The sequence below is a fragment of the Thermobia domestica genome, chromosome 4, assembly GCF_964235325.1.
Source record: "Thermobia domestica chromosome 4, izTheDome1.hap1.1, whole genome shotgun sequence".
NCBI lineage: Eukaryota > Metazoa > Arthropoda > Insecta > Zygentoma > Lepismatidae > Thermobia > Thermobia domestica.
In genome coordinates, this window is record NC_137457.1 from 295,455,628 (window position 1) to 295,475,678 (window position 20,051).

General features: G+C 34.6%; 1 protein-coding gene across 4 annotated transcripts in view; it reads right to left on the reverse strand.

Moving 5' to 3' along the window:
- The window catches only part of LOC145684204 (oxysterol-binding protein-related protein 2), a 264,438-nt gene that overhangs the window by 211,601 nt on the left and 32,786 nt on the right, over positions 1-20,051 (reverse strand). For all 4 annotated transcript variants that reach the window (XM_081756261.1, XM_081756258.1, XM_081756259.1 and 1 more), the window contains exons 5-7: positions 15,464-15,608; positions 8,968-9,113; positions 419-628 (exon numbers count right to left, since the gene is read on the reverse strand). In XM_081756261.1, coding sequence (XP_081612387.1) covers positions 419-628; positions 8,968-9,113; positions 15,464-15,608 — 501 coding nt within the window. The remainder of the gene's footprint in view (positions 1-418; positions 629-8,967; positions 9,114-15,463; positions 15,609-20,051) is intronic.

The window sequence follows — 20,051 nt, forward strand, 5'->3', positions numbered from 1 at the left end:
GTAATGAGTTAGTGGATGAATGTAGAAAATAACATAACGTGAAACTCCACAGTGTGTGCTTGTCGCTGAATGTAATGCATCAATGGGTGAATGGGGAATATAACATAATCTATTGTATTATTATATAATATCCACGAAAAAAATTGCACTGCCACTTGTTCATTTCTTTGAGCTATCATTTTGGAGAAGGAAAATTGACCACGAACCAAAGCAGCTCTAAAATTATGCTTTAATTTATTTTTTATTTCCAGGACGCAAATTAAGAATAGTTTTTTTTTTCTCTTGTCGAAGAAATTATACATTAATACAAAAAAAAAAAAAAAAAAACCTAGGTTAATTTTTATTTAATTTATAGACCGTTTGGTTTCTCTCCAGAAAAATAAACGGTTAACACATCCATCAGTTTAGATAGACCTACCTGTCTACTAATTGGCCCTGTTTCTCCGCAGTTGAGGACACTTAATCGATGGACTGTGCTATCAGAAAAATGAATGATAAACGTCGAGTCGTCGCATTCCAACGGAACTATCCGAGCATCATCGAGGTACTTAAAATCTTTTCTTTTCACTCCTGTACTGGCGTCGGCTCTTGTGTTAAAATACGTCATTACACCTCTCTCCAAGACAACCTGTTAAAGAAAAATATAAAGGAATAAAACAGCAATATATTAAAGTTAATGCAATTTATCTATCATTCACCACTATAGATTCAAACGAATTATTAAAAAAGTAGGAAAAGTCAATCTATCTATCATTCACCTCTGCAGATTCAAACAACTTTTAATAATATAAAAAAGTAGGAAAAGACAATCTATCATTCACCTCTGCAGAGATTAGAACAACTTTTAATAATTAAAAAAGTAGGAACAGTCAATCTATCTATCATTCACCTCTGCAAAGATTCAAACGACATTTAATGATTAAAAAAGCAGGAAAAGTCAATCTATCATTTAGCTCTGCAGAGATTCAAACAACTTTTAATGATTAAAAAAGTAAAAGTCAATCTATCTATCATTTATCTCTGCAGAGATTCAAACGATATTTAATGATTAAAAAAAGTAGGAAAAGTCAATATATCTATCATTCACCTCTGCAGAGATTCAAACGACTTTTAATGATTTAAAAAAGCTGGAAAAGTCAATCTAGCATTCAACTCTGCAGAGATTCAAACAACTTTTAATGATTAAAAAAAAAAAAAAGGAAAAAGTAGGACTTCTTAGTCCAAAATAGGGTTTGATATGATCTAATTTTGAGTTTAGTGTTCCTTTTAGTAGTGAGGCTCTATGAGACGCGGACTCACAGCTTAATGCGGGATCCGAACCTCACGAGCTTCTGTCGAGAAATATGAGTCAGAAGGATCACTAGTATACATCCTTTCCACATATTCTTAACTAACTAACTTAAGTCTGGGGCCTATGAAACTAGGAGGTTGAATGCCACATACACAGAAGCTCTGCATTGACTTCTGTTCTTAGCCAAGTGGATCAAGTTTCTACTTTGTATTCCTATTTCTGCGAGATCCATCTTAATATTGTCCTCCCATCTGCGCCTACGTCTTCCTAATGGTCGTTTTCCGATTGCACTTCCAGTTAAAACTTTGAAAGCGTTCTTATTCAGAACTACATAACATACCCACCTGAGCCTTCTAGACTTGATGAGTCTAACAATGTTTGGTAAACGGCATAAATTATGCAGTTCCTCGTTATGAAGTTTCCCATTTCCCATTTCCGTTTCTCTTGGGTCTGAGTATTCGTCTCAGGACCTTGTTCTCAAATATTTTCTACATATCCTTACATCCCTTAACTCTTATTTTAACAAATGTGAAGTGATTCGTAATTCGCATAATATTTATTTTGTTATATTTTCAATTCTGGCTACTTGGTTTTCTATAGGCACATAAGGAACTTCATCTTCCACTCACCAGAAACCAAATCTTAAACCAAAGGTGTAGATACGCAAATAGAATGTGCGAGTGAAATAGTGAGTGTAGAAGATAATGTTTCATGTACGTTATGATAAGTTAAACTAATTTTCAGAACATAATTGGTCAATGGAAGCTTTGTAAAGGATGTTCTCTGGCTTCCTGACGAAACCTTCTCATTCCATGCACGAAAACAGATTGTACATTAGTTTTTCTAGAAATTTAATTGTTTTCAATCCTACTTCCAGTTGTGTATTATTTAACTCTTGATATAAACTTGGAAATTTTGTCCGAGTTCTTCAACATACTTTAACTAAGTTCACTGATTTACGAAGCAACCTAACAACTCTTGACAAAGGTGCAAGCTTCTACCTGAAGTACATAAATTACGACTCCTCTTTCTCAAACAGCTTGAAAAATTTCTCAAATTGTAACAATTCAATTAGTAGACCAATGCAATTGCCTAGGAGTTCTCAAACAAGAATCTTTTCCACATTGTAGTATCCATTTACACCGACCATTTTATCCTAACTGTTGATATCGTTTGGGAAACCCTAGAATATTTTTTTATTATTATTATTATTATTATTATTATTATTATTATTATTATTATTATTATTATTATTATTATTATTATTATTATTGCTGGTCACTGAGTTATAGCTCTTTCAACAACTGGGATCAAGATCAATCACTACGTTTCCACTGTATATATTTATTTCTGATTGAAAAGTACAACTTAAATCTCTGTTTCTCGGTTCCAAAAAAAGGAAAACCATTTCTGATTATATTTCTCGGTCAGTAATTTGAAAGTTTATACAAATAAATACTGGTTAAATTTCATATCAAATTATTTCAATCTTTTTTTTTTAATTTTTTAATTTTTTTAACTAATCACAGGCATGTGCCAAATATAGCGATTTCCGTTTTGACCTTACAAGGAAAACTTCCTTTAATGTCCTATCCGATATTTGCTCTGGGGAAAACAGTAAAATTCTTAATTCTAAGGGCAGGATTCGAACTTCTCATCTCATGCTATAATAATTAGAACGGTAAGTTCTCTCTCGCTAGAACGGTAAGTGGGTGCATGCGCGCCTTTGAGGCACGTGGTCCTGCGTTTGATTCTCAGTAGGAGAGCACTGAACGCTTTAAGGTGATTTGGAATTCATTTTAAACTGTAGGTTCACGTTTTATATAACCTAGTGCTGAGAAGAGAGACTAAACTTCACCAAATACCACCAGAATGGTAACAGTAAACTACAAGGCGAAAGATATACTTAAAGGTACTTATTCAATAATCCTCTTGAAATCATTGATTGGTGGTAACATCACATCACAATATAGTCAAGTATTCAGAAATATTTTAGGCATGAAAATATGGTATATATTTATAGTAAAGGGGATGAGAAATATTTTGTGATTAGAATCTGGATTTCACGTTGTAATATTTTTCGCTTGGCATCGTATCAAATTGAGGGTGCGATCTTTACGTAGCTGACGAAAGTGACCCGAAACAACAAATTTCATTGAATTGAATTGAATTTTATTGCGTTCAATGACCATTTACATTGGCTGATTGCCATATGGTATAGAACAAGTCAATGATGTGATTATACTGTACAAATGTATGTTATATTAAACATAAAAGTATATTTTGACATATCTCATCAATTTTAATTTTGCTAATCATATTTTCTCCCGTTCTACGTAATAAGACCAGATTCTATTGATCTTCGTCATTTACTTGCATATAATCGATTATTTTACAATTTCTACTTTGTAAAGTAAAACTAAACTTACTGGAACGAAGGCCCTAAGGGCTTAAGCCAACCAGCAGGCCATATACATATTTATATATATATTGAGTGTTTTAAAAATGATGCCCACGGATTACAGAGCATTATTCAACAAGTCAAAACAAAGCGGAAAATACAATTGTATACCTTTCAGGTCCTCGTCTGGAAACGCGAATTGCACTATGTGGCAACGACGCAGATAAATAACCTCAGAGAAGATCTACCAATCCATCCAACAGTTACATCGATTCTTTCCAGATGGCAGTTAAAGTTGATAGAGATTGACACTAGCACCATTTATTAAACGTAACAATCGGTATAACTGCTTGATGGATTCGAGGAACAATGCTAATGGTTTCAAGTTAATCTGCGACGTTGCCATATAGTGAAATTTTGATTCCCCATAGCGGATGAAAGAGAACCCGGAGGGTATGCCATTATATAGCATTTTGGCTTTATTTTGACTTCAATAATAACGCTCGACTGTCTGTGGGTGCCTTTTTAGAACACCCGATACATACATACATACATACATACATACATACATACATATATATATATATATATATATATATATATATATATATATATATATATATATATATATATATATAAATATAAAACATCCACAGTGAGACAATGTTTGACATACTCTTTGCTACCACTGGGTTGTCAACCCAACATAAAGTTATACTTTTCCAAATGGCACAATGCCAGGTTATTAAATATGTCACATCCACATTTTAAAGAAAACTAATAAAATTACATTTATTACTCAGTATCAAAAACCAAGGACGCTACAGCAGGAATATCAAACTCAGTTTCTCAAATAATCAAAAATCTTACCCAATACTGTAGTTCTTTAGAAAAAGTAGAAGGTACAAAAGAAATCCAGATAGTAGGTAGATACGTATTGTTTCTTCCCGAACATCTCGCATCTTTTTTCATGCAACCAGCTTTCAGGTGTGTACAGACAAGATGCTACACTAGGGATTTTCAGAACAAAGGTCAGATGAATGTATATGTAAAGCTACGTCTCGTTGGAGACTTGTTCCTTTTCATAAGCGAGAAAAGTTGTTCACACTCATACGTACTACTGAACATAGAAATCATGTACGATATAAATTTCAGGTTCTCCACGCAAGTACCTTATTTGTAAAATTTACGGATAACCACTTCACTGAATTTTCTGCTTTCTTCTGCTGGCATGAGTAGTACTGAGCTCCTATTCATGCCATATTTAATCTTTTATTGGGCAGTGTTGCTCTCAAGCAACATCGCATTCTATTGCGTTATCCGCACGAATTATAACTTCAGTGATCATTTAATTGGCATTTTTGCTTTCATACAATATTCACATACATGATTTGCGGGTCGCTTCTTTAGATACTTCTAATCTTCGTCAACAGGGGACAGTCAAATTTAGTATTGTAGAAGCTTTATCTCCTACGTTCGGCGAAATTACTTTTTTTTAAATGTTTTATTTGTGATTTCTTGCTCTATAGGAAAATATTTCAACGAAACTGTTGGTAATTACTGAGAGTATTCTTATGATATTTTAGCATAATTGGGCAATGCTGCTCAGTAGCTTCACATAAGACCTATTTTATGGCAATGTTCTTTTGAAATAAACACCCTGTATTTTGTAACCAAAGTACAAAAATACTTTAAAAATTACGAAATTATGATCAGGAAGACATGGTTCAACCATAAAAGCAAATTAAATATTTTAATGGTAATGCTATCAATGCTTGCCAATTAAAGGGTTAAATGGGTTGCAATTTCTCAACGTCGGTTTACAAAGAGGCAGAAAACAGAAAAAGCTCAGTTTTGATAGATCTGACATCGTGAAATTTTCTTCGAATTCGATCATCAAACGCTAAAGTTTTCCGGCAGAAGTTTAGTACAACACAGGCTCGCCTGAACTTTTGTAATGTTATTTGGCACAAGTTAGGAACTGTGTTGAGACTTCGAATGATTAGATTATACCCTACCATTTAATCAATCTTGTAATAATTATATATTTTCCAGTAGACTGTAACGCAGTATCTGTAGACTGCGCTACAGATTAAACATCCAAATTTTGGATTCCTCTACAGCACCAATACACATGGAAGCAAATGGAACGGATAGGGTAATACATAACCAAAGTACCTAAGTATAGTCATGAAATGATGTATTTTGAATGAACAGGAATAAAGTTACAAGAGATTGAAATCTTTCAGTTTAACGTTTCACGATTATGTCCATTAGGCTAAGGAAGAAAGGCAGGTGATGGATAATGGAATAATTGATGGAATGAGAATGCGGGAAAAAATGGGAGTATTCCAAGAAAACCCACGGAAACGATGTTATTCATCATAAACTTATTTGGCCGGGGATGGAACCAGGGACCCCATTGCGCAAGGGATTAAAAAGTTTACTTTTTCAAAATGTTTTATTTCGAAAAAATAAAAAATGGCTTAGCTAAGTACCATATGCAATGGTTTTCAATAGATGTAAATATCACAAAGTCGTTTACACCAATTTAATATCTTATATCGCTCTAGAGATATAATAAATACTGGTAAAGTTAGCAAACATTACCTGAAATTATGTAATTTCGAGAACTTGTTATCATTACACCTAGTAAGAACTATTGTAGTAAAGTTAGAGAAGAAAAGGAAAGCAACGATTGTTTTTTTTTTTTTTTTTAAAAAAAAGCACAAACAGACACCTTTTAAGCAGTGTAGCAATCTTTATTAATGTTTTTCATATCTCCTAAATGGTTCTGAGATATAAAATTGCCGTAAATAGCATTTCGACCTTTATGTTTATTGAAGACCATCTACGTGATTAGATGTAATGTTTATCAAAGCACTTTCAGAAATAAAATCTTTTCAAACAAGTCAAATTTTCAATTTATTTTAACTGTTTTTTAATAATTAACTCTATGGCCTATGGAACCCAGAGGTTCAAAGCCGCGTTCTCCATTGACTTCTGTCGTTAACCAAATGGATCCAGTTTCTACTTTGTACTTCTTTCTCCGAGATCCATTGTAATATTATCCCCCTATCTGCGCCTAGGTTTTTCTAATAGTCGTTTTCCGATTGCATCTGCGAAAAAAAAAAAAAAAAAAAAACTTTGAAAACGTTCCTACTTTCTTCCATTCTGGCTAGATGACCTGCCCACCTGAGCCTCTTAGACTTGATGATCCTAACAATGTTTGGTAAACCATATAAATTATGTAGTTCCTCGTTATAAAGTTTCCACCATTCCGCATTACCGTTCCTCTTGAGTCCGAATATTCGTCTCACAATCTTGTTCTCAAATACTTTTAGTCTACGTTCTTCCCTAAAAGTAAGCGACCATGTTTCGCAACCATACAGCACAACAGACATTATTATCGTTTTATATATTTTAAGCTTCAAATTCCTCGACAGAATTCGCGATGACAAAAGGTTTTGAACTGAATAATAATACGAATTCCCTGCTTTTAGTCGACATTTAATTTCTTCGTGGATATGGTTTTGGTTTGTTAATATTGATCCTAGATATTTGAAAGTATCCACTTAATCGCAAGTACTATTTAATATTTTGACGCATCTATAATTTGCAGTATTACGATCCCGACGAATTAAATGTATTTAGTTTTCTCTGCATTTACTTTTAAACGTCTGTTCCTGCAAGCATTTAATAAGGTCTCTGCATTTCTTTCTATTACTCTTCTATCATCCCCTATCAGATTTACATCATCAGCATACGCCATAACGTGGTGAATACCACTCAGCTTTAGGTCTTGGTTGCTATTTTTGATTTTCCTTATTGCGTTCTCCAGAACAAAGTTGAATAAAAATGGCGACAACGCATTTCCTTGTTTCAGGCCGCTCTGGACGTGAAAGCTCGTGGACGAGAATATTCCTACTTATGGACAATAACTTTGTTTGTACTTGTTTGAAATACGTTATGTGATGATCATAGTATTTAACAATAAAGTACTTTCGATATGCATTGCCCCGTCCGTCTTACTTGCGTTTATACATTTGTAAAAGCATCCAAAGTTTGATTGTTTTTCGATATTTCTGATACTGTAGAATCTTTATAATTTGTAACACAGATTAGCGAGTATGGTATTGTAAGTCTTCGTTTACCATGTAGATTTGAAATATGTAATATAACCTGACGCAGTTCTATTTGAACAAATTATGTTTGGATAAAATCACTGTTAATCTGATTGTGTTTCCAAATATGCCAAACAATGTTGCCCAGTCGATATTTGGATGGTACGAAATTTCAGTTTTCTGTTTGTTAGCTTCAAAGTATAGTCGAGACGTTCTATTGGTCCACAACCGGCTTCCTTTGAACTCAAGCAGAAAATTTTCCCTAACCGCCCTCATAAATAACAGTCCAAATAAGCCATAAACGGCACGTGTTTTGTGTCGAGATGATACGTTGTTGCCATCGCTAAACTTATATTATAGATGGATACATTATGTAATAATAATAATAATAATAATAATAATAATAATAATAATAATAATAATAATAAAACAATCGTTAAAGGAATTCAATATTATAGTATGGACAGGGGCGGTTAAGGACGGATTTCTGGGGGTGGCAAAGAAAGATTTTTTCTCGGGCTTTTGCGGCACTGATGCCTTCGTGCGGGGGGAGGAGGAATGGAGCGAACCAGTTAACATGTTTGGTTCGTACAAGTGTTATCGTTATGGAAGTTACACAATATTAACAGTATGCTATATTTACGAGTAAAATAAGCACATAATATGAAACTAATGATTGATTTTTTTTCTCTTCATTACATCATATCCAAATTGAATTCAAATTAAGTGAAACATTTCAGTTTAACGTCCCATAACTATGTCCCTCAAGCTACGGGAGAGAGGAGGAGGAGGATGCAACGAAAACAAAAGTAGTGACAAAACTAGATAAATCTGTCTTTCTGCGAAGACTACCGAAAAATCAGTAAGCAAGAGGGTGAAAATTGCAACATCGCTTTCTTTTTCAGCAGGTCAACTGGAGGGCCACCCTCAACTGGAAGCACTTGTTGAATTATGCCTCCCATGTAACAAAGAAACATGTGGTTTTCTTCAATGGTGTTCCGCTTCCTTTGAAGCCGCCTGGGGACGGTTTGAGCGATTTTACTTTAACAACAGTGTTTCACGATAAATGCTCTACTCTGTATATATACACAATATATATATTTTCAAGACAATTTTTTTTTTTTTTTTTTAACTACAAGATATTTACTTACGTATAAAGGTTTCCAACCTAAAAATCTCGATCTTTTTAAAAGCTGACCTTCAAATCTCGCTACAGACTTCTGGAGTTTTCGAATGGGTGGAACTGATAAAACTTGATTCATTTGAGAATCTCGAGCCAAGTCTAGTGCAGTCTGACCTATATGTTTTTTAAAAAAATAAACATAGAATTTGAAAATTTAATTTAAAATAGTACGCACATTGAAAGACTTAAAATATTTAGAAGAAACTTCACTAGATGCTACAGAAATTATACGAACAACACTCAGTTTAGACAGAAATGTAGAGTAGAGCTTTAGGCGATTTACTGAGAAAAAAAAAGTTAATTTCAAACGTTAACTTAGTTGCTTGAAATTTCTTGTTGTTTAGCTATGATTTTTCTTTTCATAATAACAAATTAAGTATATGGACTGTAGTACATCAGGTAACTTCCAGAAACAATGACAATACAACACAAATTCAACGGCATTTAATATGAAAGATGTAATAAAAAGCCGACTAATATAGGAAAATAATATTAACTGCCACAAGCTTATAAATGAACTATTGTTTCTTTTATGTATATACTAATGATGTGTGTAATGCCCCAAGACTGGCGAAACTGTAGCAGTAACGCACTGACTGTATATATTTATGTATTTATTACATCCTTTCGTAAAGCATGAAATTTGAGTTGCCACCACATTTATTATAAAACGTGGAAAATTTTGTTTATAGTTTCAAATTCTTCTAGACGACGATAAAGGAAACCATGAATATTATTTTAATCACACTGCACCGTAGCGGTGTAGTGAAGAAAACCGTGACTAACTGGTGTTTTGAACAACAGTTATCTATCCTATTGAACTAACTTATTTTCAGTGCAAATAATATTAATGACACTGGTTTGAAGTAAACCGATTATGTATTGCATACACATTAAACATATACATATAATTGAGACAAATTCAATTGATATATAGGCTGGTTCAAAAGTAGATATATAGCCCTGCATTGATCAAGTATAACATTCTAACATTCTAGCTTATGGGTTTATTTGCTTCGGTTGTTCCAGGCTTAAGGTATAAATAAAAAGACATTAAGAATGAATAATAAAGAAGCTAGATCTACCTGTTTGATAATAATAAGAAATGATATGAAATACAGTGAACAGATCAGTACGGGACTGTATACTTACTTTTGGGCCACCCTGCAGTGAATAAGATACATAAATGAATTTACATACTTAAAAATATATGTGGATGTCTATCGTTTCTTGTATATCAAATCATATATTTTATTAACTCAGTTGCTATCGTGTAGGAAAATATTTATCTTTAAAAGAAGCAGGTAAGGATTAATAGACTAGATTGAATAATTATCAAATACGACATATTATTCCAGGGTGTCTACTGAGTTTCATTTTCAAAATTTCAGTATATTTCCAGTATAATCAGTACAACTATCAGCAAAATTCCAGTACCAAATACAATGATTTTTTTAAAAGTTCTTTAGGAATAAGCACACTCTTGATGATTTCAGGTTTGTAATTGTTTTACCATTAAAAGAATATTTTTAATAAATTTAGTTAGTCGTTTTTTTTTTATTTGTTTTTTTTAATACAATGACTTCTTAACATTTTTAAAGGACCTCCCAACTCCCCTCACAGCCCTCTACTCCACCCATTGCTTTAAATGTTCTTTAAATGTCTAATTACAAAATGTATCCAAATCTTGCTTTGAAAAAATTTACAATCTCAATGGATACAAAATTTCTAAGACTATTAAAACAACTACAAAAAAAAGTGTTCTTGACAAATTACCAGTTTGATGATTTCTTCAGTGTGTGGGTCAAAATTCCAGTATTTCGAGTATAAAAATTAAATTCCAGTATAATTCAAGTATTTCCAGTATCAGTAGACACCCTGTATTCAGACTTTTAAGATGTGAACCATATAATAGTTTTGTCCCAAACATCAGCATCGATTGACAGATACCCGTTGCGAAATAGGTTAGCTTGTATCTTCCACATTAGCAAAGACTGACGATTCAGTAAAGGCAATTACTTACAAAGTGAATTACTTCTTATCACTTTACTATTTACTAAATATATCTTTTCCACATCATGAGCTCATAAGCTCCTTCATGTTTCATTTTTTTAATATAATTACTTCCTTTGTAATACAAATAAAGCCTCAAGTATATCACGATTAGTTTCCATTCGGTAATTACTACACCATGTTTACTTTCATAACCACAATGAATAGCTAAACTTGATTTATACAATTAGTTGGGTTGTCTTTAATGCAGTGATCTTTAAATTATCATGAGCATCTTCTCCATAACTTAAAAAAAAAAAATAATAAAAAATAAAAAAATAAAAAAAATAAAAAAAAATAAAGCTAATAATACGAGTCGAGGCAATATAGTAAATCTGTTTGTTAACAATAATTATTCTTTTCGAAGAGAAATCCGCTAAAAAGACGTTCGATGATGAATTACGAAAAATTTTGGTTTCATTTGTAGTATTCAAATCATAATTTAGATCGGATGACGTTAACCTAACGGTGTGGAAGCATAGAGGAGTAAGGGCCTAGGTTCCAGAAAAGATTATTTATATTGGTATTAACACCGTTATAAAAATATCCCAATAACACAATTAAGGTTTTATATAATTAATAATTATATTTAACTATTACCAGATTATCTTCTGAGCTGGATTTTCCAATTATTATTTTTAACCAACAAATGATTACTTACGTTAATATTTTAACATTGCAAAACATTTTTACTAGCTTCTTCTATGGTAGAATAAATGAATTAAATTCCAGGTTCAGATCTAGAATAAGTACACCTTTCCAGAAATTAACATATGACTTAAATATTCATTAAAATAGAACAAATAAACAAACATTACACGAACTGTTAGCGATATTTATGGAGCATAATATGTGATTTATTATTTTTATGTCCTTGCATTATCCCCAGGCTATGAAAGGATGGGACCTCCTTTTAAATTGTAATCTTAAGTACTTGGATATCTATGTGAACGGACGTGGGTATCCGGATACTAAGATAAGAAAGTAATCAATCTAGTTAGTCTCACAGTTTTGAATATAACACCAACAAATGAAACGGAATTTCATTATGGATAACCGTTGATCATACTTCGAGTACATGAGGATTTTATACCATACTCAGTACTCGAAGTTATCAGGACAAAGGTAGAATTACGGGTTTTCCACTTATTTGACGAGCATGGATTTCCTGACTTTCCCGGGTTTTCCAGATCATGATTTACAAATTTCAATGTCTCTATAAAATGACAAAAGGGCAACTGCATCTTTTCTCATCTACTACGCATGTACATTTATAGTGTGTGTGTATAGGCAGAGAAATCTTGCAAAACAAACTAATTATTTTTATAAAATATTCCCTACCAAATAATCGAGGAAGGCAAAAAGATTAATGAGTTCTAGGAAGTAAAAATCTGTACTTAAAATTTCCTTATTTTTCAGGTTTCTTTTAGCTTTCTGTGAAATTCCCTAAGTTTTACAGGTTTGCTAGGTTTTCCAGATCATCTAAAACTAGTTATCTTTCTCTAGTATTTTGGTATGTCACTTTAGTACTGTTCTTGCTAAGGAGAAGCATGCCTAATGCATCCTATTCTTGAATAGTACTTTGATTGCAATTTTATCGCAGCTCCGTTTTTATCATATTGATAAATCTTTGTGGCTGTAGATTCTACGTTATTCCTGTACATCTCGACCCACTCCTATGCGTGAACTTAAGCAGTACAGTGCGAAGAGCTGTTTTCACTATCAGTACTACATATTGGAAACAAGACATTACAAATTATTTATAGTTTTTAATTTTAATTTCCAATTTCCGAAACGTAATGTTTGTACTGAAAACAAGCCTTCGCATTCCACAGAAACTTTCACATAGGGTAGGGACTAAAGTTTACGATATATATGGAAGTAGACCAATAAGTGGAGGAAGGACATAGAATCTACAAGCACGAAGATTCATCGATTTGGTAAAGATGGCAGCTATTAATGAAACTGTAGTTCAAGTATTGCTCAATAATGTTACACATTAGCTATTCGTCAACTGCGAACTCTTAACTTATTGTTCTTACCAACTTAGAAAGTGTATATACATACACTGAGTGCTCACTGAATTGCCAAGCCTCCTAATGCTTTGTTGGTCCATCGTTTGCTCAGACTACGGAATGGGCATAGCATGGATTCTGGTACTTGCTGATATGTTTCCATGGGGATCTCACACTATATATTACTGATGGCATCCCACAATGAGTCCACAGGTGTCGCTGCAGGAGTCATGGGGCGAATAGCTCGTTCCATAATACCTCATAAATGTTCTATAGGATTAAGATCCGGTGAGTTACGGGCGGGGGTCAATTCATATACTGTAGCTCCATGGAATGTTAATTAAGCCAAGCAACTACAGTACTGACTTGGTAGCACAGAGCATTGTCTTACTGGAAAATGCCGTCTTCGTGTAGGTAGAGGCGTTGCATCGCAGGGTTTTCGTGATCCTCTAACACCTGCAGGTACACAACGGATGTCTCGCTTTGGTCCATGCACATCAACGGTCCCAGCCCATACAAACAGAAGCATCCCCAAACCACCCCAGCTGCCTCTACAGTACACACCATGCATGAGGGGTCCATATCTTCATGATGATGGCGCCACACATGCACACGCCCGTCCGAGTGGAGTAGCACAAACCGTGATTTATCGGACTAATACACCCTTTCCCAATTATCCACGGTCCAACTAGCGTGTTCCTGTGCCCAAACGACATGAAGTCGGTGGTGATAAATCGTAAGGAGTGGGTCGTCTGCTGTGGAACTTGATGCGTATAAGTGTGCGCCGCATAGTTGCGCAGGATATGAGAGTTGTGCATTCACTATTGAATGATAGCGTAATTCCCGGGCACTGATGGTTTGCTTGGCTGTCACGAGCCGTTTGACGCGACGCTCGCCAAGCAGTGTGATCTTCCGTATGGCCCCGCAGTTGCATCTCTGCAGGCCGTTACTCCATTTTCTTCCAACTCCTTGCACCCCTTCACTACACAGGAACGGATGCATTCAACAAATGTTGCTATCTGGGTTATTGAAGCACCTATTGCTCGGGTATCCACAATCATGTCCTATTGGAATGCAGATAAATCCTGAACGCCTCCCACTATAACAGAATGCTGTCTGCTAACATGTAGCCTCGAGTGTGTTCTTTCTCTGCAATACTGCCAGTCTGAGTGGTCATGTAATCAGCTCGGCTGCTGGTCACACTTTCTTGTGTGTAGGTGTAGTTGAAATTTAAAAATGAAATGAAAATGAAATCTTTCAGTTTTACGTCCCACGCTTATGCCAGCTACGCTAAAGGAGATGGTGATGATGAGAAATAAATGGAATGGTGGAATGAATAGTGGGAGGAAACGGGAAAACCCCGAAAAACTCAAGCATATGATGTTTGTCCATCATGGTTACAATGAACATCCAGTGTATAAAGTCATTATATGAAATATTAGAGGTTAATGGTACACAAAGAGTGAAAAAAATGAATGACTGGACCAGGACTTGAACCCGAGATCTTCGGCGTATCATACCGATGCGTTAACCACTACGCTACCAAGTCCGTTTCCAGAACAGCCATATACACTCTCTCTTGAAATTGCTGTTCTTTCACTCAAACCACATGGTTTGTATCACAACTTCCTCTTGTGCTGGGATAATCCAGTGTCCATATTCAGAACACCTCTGATGGTTGTATTATCATTATTTTAATGAATAAAGGAAACAACCTAGTTTGTTTGTGGAGTTGGTATGTTAAAATTCGGTTATTTCCTCAATTCATTAATATAATGAAATGAAATCTTCCAGTTTTACGTTCCACGATTATGCCGGCGAGGCTAAAGGAGACGGTGATGATGAGAAATGAAGAAAGTGGGAATGGTGGAATGAAGAAAGTGGGAGGAAACGGGAGAACACCGAGAAAACCCACGCATACGGTGTTTGTCCACCACGAGGTTCACTTGGCGCGAGCTGGAATCGAACCAGAGACCCCATGCACCAGAGGCGAACGCTCTACCACAGAGCTACGGCGGCCCCTAATATAATATAATGATAATACAACCGTCAGAGGTGTTCTGAATATGGTCGCTGGATTGTCCAATCACAACAGGAAGTTGTAATACAAATCATGTGATCTGAATGAACACCGACTTAAAGAATGAAAGCGTGTATGGCTATTCTGCGAGCGGACTGGGTAGCGTAGTAGTTAAACGCATCAGCACAGTACGCCGAAAATCCTAGTTTCGAGTCTCGGTCCAGTATTGCACTTTTAAACTCTTTGTGTATCATTGAATTCGCATTTATAGAAGAATTGGTGTGCTAAAAATTGGTTGTTTCCTCCATTCATTAATATTATTACAAACTACTGATCTTTAATAGCAAAACACATGCACGAAGATCGAAATAATTTACCTCTACTATTTTTGATTGAAGTATCAATTCCATTTTGCAATAGAAGCACAGCTATTCCTTTATGGCCACGATAGGAAGCACAATGAAGACATGTATTCCCCTGGGCATCCACACAATTTATATTTGGAGGCCTTTCACCTTTTAACTGCAACAGTAATTATCTTCAAAATTAGTTATTGAGTACAGGAAACACATTCATATTGAATTTACTTTTCTTTTCAGGTTCTAGTGTTATTTTTGAGTTCACCATGTCTTTTGAACCATCTGCGGTCCTCCTTCTGGCTGAGAGATAAGTTAGGCGCAAAATTAAAGATAGTTTGATCCATCAAGCAATGATTTACTTCTTATGACAGTTTTTTGTTTGTAATTTTATAATACTTAACGAAGGACTACAGAAGATTTAAAGGCTCAATGAATTAAAAGTAATACTACTGAACTTGAAAAGGAAAAAGCAATGCAATACGAGGTGTGTTCAAAAAGTGTCGAACCTTTGGTTGGCAAAAATACATTTATTGGTTTGGAACACCGAAACACTAATTTCCTTCAAAATAGTCTCGTTTGTAATGTACACGCTTCTCCCAGCGCTCTCGTCATTGTTGGAAACGCTTCTGGAACGTAGTTTTTGGAATGGTGAGATACTGTGCCGTCGCATTCCGTATGATGTCTTCTGTTGACTCAAATCGGGCCCCTTTTAGTAGCATTTTCAGTGTGGGAAATAACCAAAAATCACACGGAGCCATGTCGGGTGAGTAGGGAGCCTGACGACACACAGGAATTGTGGGTTTGGGGATGAAAGCCTGAATCAAATTTCGCGGACACTCACCTCATGCCCAAATTCTCGTTCAAAATTGAATGTACCGATCCGATTGAACGGTTTCCGCTTATTTATGGCCAAGCTTTTGGTAAAGTTTGATGCAATATCGCTGCTCAAGTTATTCTGTCATTTTACAAAAAACTGAAATCCGACGACCGCTCGTTACACGTCTTTACTCATTGGCCGACTGTCAGCCACTGACGCTTTCCGCGGACGAGAAAAAAAATTCACGACTGCGCATGAGTGTCCCCTCTACATCTACATTGAACAAAGTATCCCGGACTACGCGGGGAAAAAAAAAAGGTTCGATACTTTTTGAATACACCTCGTATACCTTACTTAATACAAAAGTATTTATAAATAACATGTTATTGTGAAAGGTATGCGAGAAAAATTATCCTAATATCCATTACGATTGTCAAATGTAGAAAACATTCTGATTTTATTATTATTTTATATTACTTATTGCCTTATTTACAAACGTATATACAATTGAAGGGAAAGCTGAGACGGGATTGCTTCTTTATCACAAGCATGCATCGAGTCATTGGTTGTGTATTGCAATTGCTGCAATTAAAAGCTCAGGCCTTTAATAACCTGAACATCCTGTTTACTCACTTGATATAATCCCCAGTTACAACACAGCCTTCTTGAACTGAAAGAACTTATCCGTTGAAAATGATTTTCATCGGATAATGACCCTCTTCTCCTTTGTTTCTCATTGTGTTTTCTCTAATTATAAATGCACGCTCCTACGTCATACATCGGTCAGTTTGAAATGAATCACTTACATTCTTTGATTACTTAGAATATACAATGCACTAGGTTCGCTTGGACTAATCTTGGTATGCGTCTGTTATTTAGTAACTGCTGAAATTTTCAACGGGAACTCTCATGCCCTCTATTTCAACAACAAATGCTAGAAGTCTTTTAGCAGAATCAAAATTGCGACTTGCAGATAGAGTTCAAGTGAACATAAATAACGCAGCATCCTCCTTCAGACAATGTAAAACCACGCACAGAAATTCTAACTATGTATTTCTCCTTATGTATTTCTGTAATTCCTGAATATTCTTTGTACTTCCGAGCTTTCGACTCTCTTCCTAGAGTCTTGGTCACGAAAGATAGAAACAGGAAGAAGAAAAATTAAAACATCAAGGAATAAAAATGGAACGGACTTACCAAAGGAAGAGCTGTGCTAGAAAATACGTTGTTAAGTGCAACGGTAAATATCAAATGCTGATGATGTAAGCTGCAATATGATGCAATCGATTTGAGCACTCTTTTGTTCTTTAATGAAAGGTTGCGAGCTCCTGCTATTATTTGCGTTGTTATGCCAATGCTGTGAGAATTTTGTAACTAATGCTTCCCATTCATCACTTAACCATTCCTTGTCCAAATTTATTTATTTATTTTTAAGCGAATAAATAAATTTTCAAACACAAGTTTCTCTACTTCATTTCTAAGCCTCCAATTAAATTTTTGAATCTTCTACCTTGTGTTGTGTTTCTTTTAGATGTCTCGAATTTTCCGCTTCTGAATCCCTATGTTCCGTAACACGAACTTTTAGACTTCTTTTCGTTTTGCCTGTGTAATTCTCATGGCAAACTGCATTTTATTTCATAAACACCCGATTTTTCATTGGAATCCATATAACTCTTAAACTGGGTAATATTCATTTCTAATTTTTTTTTGGGGGGGGGGGGATTAAGCTGTACGAAAACCGTATTGTGTAGTATAGATCTTATTCAATGCAGTTGTCAATCTGGGAAAAATAGGCAATCCCACCCATTTTCTGTCTTTCGTGTTGGTTTCAGGTTTGTCGGAACGTAAATTCCTTTTTACCTGGTTATATCAATTAATTAATAATGGGGACAGGGTATCCATTCAAACCACCTCTGGAAGTACAAAGAATATTCAGGAATTACAGAAATTTGTTAAGAAGAATGATAACATAGTATCCGTTTACTAGACAAATACAAAGAGGATCCAAATCTAAGGATAATCATATATAACAGTGCGGAGACATTATTGTAAAGAATTCGTCAGTGTTTTCTGTACAATAACTAGTGAAAGTGTGCCAACAAATTGCACAAATTAGAGATTAGTAATGTTTCTAGTCTCAAGATGATAATCGTATAGTACAGTCTTAAGATGATAACCGTATAGTACATTTGCACCATTCAGGAAGGTTTTGGGTTATATCATGAAAAGCTTCAGACCGATTATGTGAAAGCTCAAGAAAAAAATAGTTACGGGTGCAATTATTGGTACGACAATATCGAGGTAATACTATATATTTTTATTACTAGAAGAAATGCTTTTGTTTTGATAATTCTATATCACGATTTACAAACTTCCATGTCTCTATATAATGACAAAAAGGCAACTACATCTTTTCTCATCTACTACGTATGTACTACTATGAGCAAAATAAATGACGCGTCTCTTTATTTTGAAGTTTTTTGAAAATATCTCCGTTTTCTTTATATGTTCGAAATTTCGGAAGGTTTCCCCAGCAGGACAGGTTAATAACAAACCCGTTTTTAATATTTGTGTTAGATATTAGCTTAAAATAAAGAAATTAGAAGCAAAAAACATTAAATCGACAGAAATCTCGAGAATTACCAACTCTGCTAAAGTGGGAAATTTTCAAGAACGCGAGGGAATTCTGCAGTTCAACACGAAGCAGCGACATCTATGTCATTGAGAGAAGCGTGGATTAGATCTACAAACGAAAATTTTAACGAAATATTTCTAGTATGTCTTATTATATGCATTATCAGCGAACTCCAAATATATGAATATATGCTAAGTATTAACGTATAGATAGTGCAAATAGTGGAAATTACCTATGGAAAAAGACGAATTGTTAGCCCCCAATCGTAATGAAAAATCGTCTTTACTGTAGAACAGGTTCAGCTTACGTAAGAAAGCAAATAGCTCAGTTAGATAAAGCAACGAGTTTGTATACCGAAGGTAGACGGTTCGAATCCCGTGGAAGTACTGTTGTCATTTTTATCACTAAGGTTATTTTATTTATTTTTTATTTGGGAAAGAAAGAAAAAAAAAAAAAGAGAGAGAGAGAGAAAATATCGTCGCATTTGCATTAGTGTGTCTAATTTTTGTTTGCAAACAGATTCGTAATTATTTCCCCTGTGCTCACTGATGCATAACGAATGTTTTCCAGTAAATGTTACTTCTAATTTGGAGAATTTTATAGTTTCACAATGTTTCTCACTACATAGTCTTCTATCTACGTGTTTGGATATTTTGATAACAGATTTCCCTATTAAATGTTTAATTTTCTCTATAAATATTTGTCTTAAATTGAAATTGTTTTGAATTTACTACATAAGCAAAGTTGCCCGAAGGAGGAGAGCTCAAGTAATAGATATTCTACGTAAAAGCAACCTATTGTAGAATGATGATGCTTCTTACCTTCATCACATAATCTTAACGTTAGAGAGTCAGAGAGAGAAAAATCCTGTTTTTTCCTCTCCTATGACCACTCATCTTAAAGCTCTACATGTAATGATTCGTGTCACATAATTTCGGCTCTCCAAAGACATTTATTATTATTATTATTATTATTATTATTATTATTATTATTATTATTATTATTATTCCTGAATATGCCACCCTTACATAATTTAACGTTAGATATCTTGGTTTAAAGTGCTTTCTTTAGTAATAATTTGAGCAACCATGTAACAAAATTTAAAATGTATGAGGGGGCACGAAGTTTTATTTGCCCCCCCCCCTCTCTCTTTT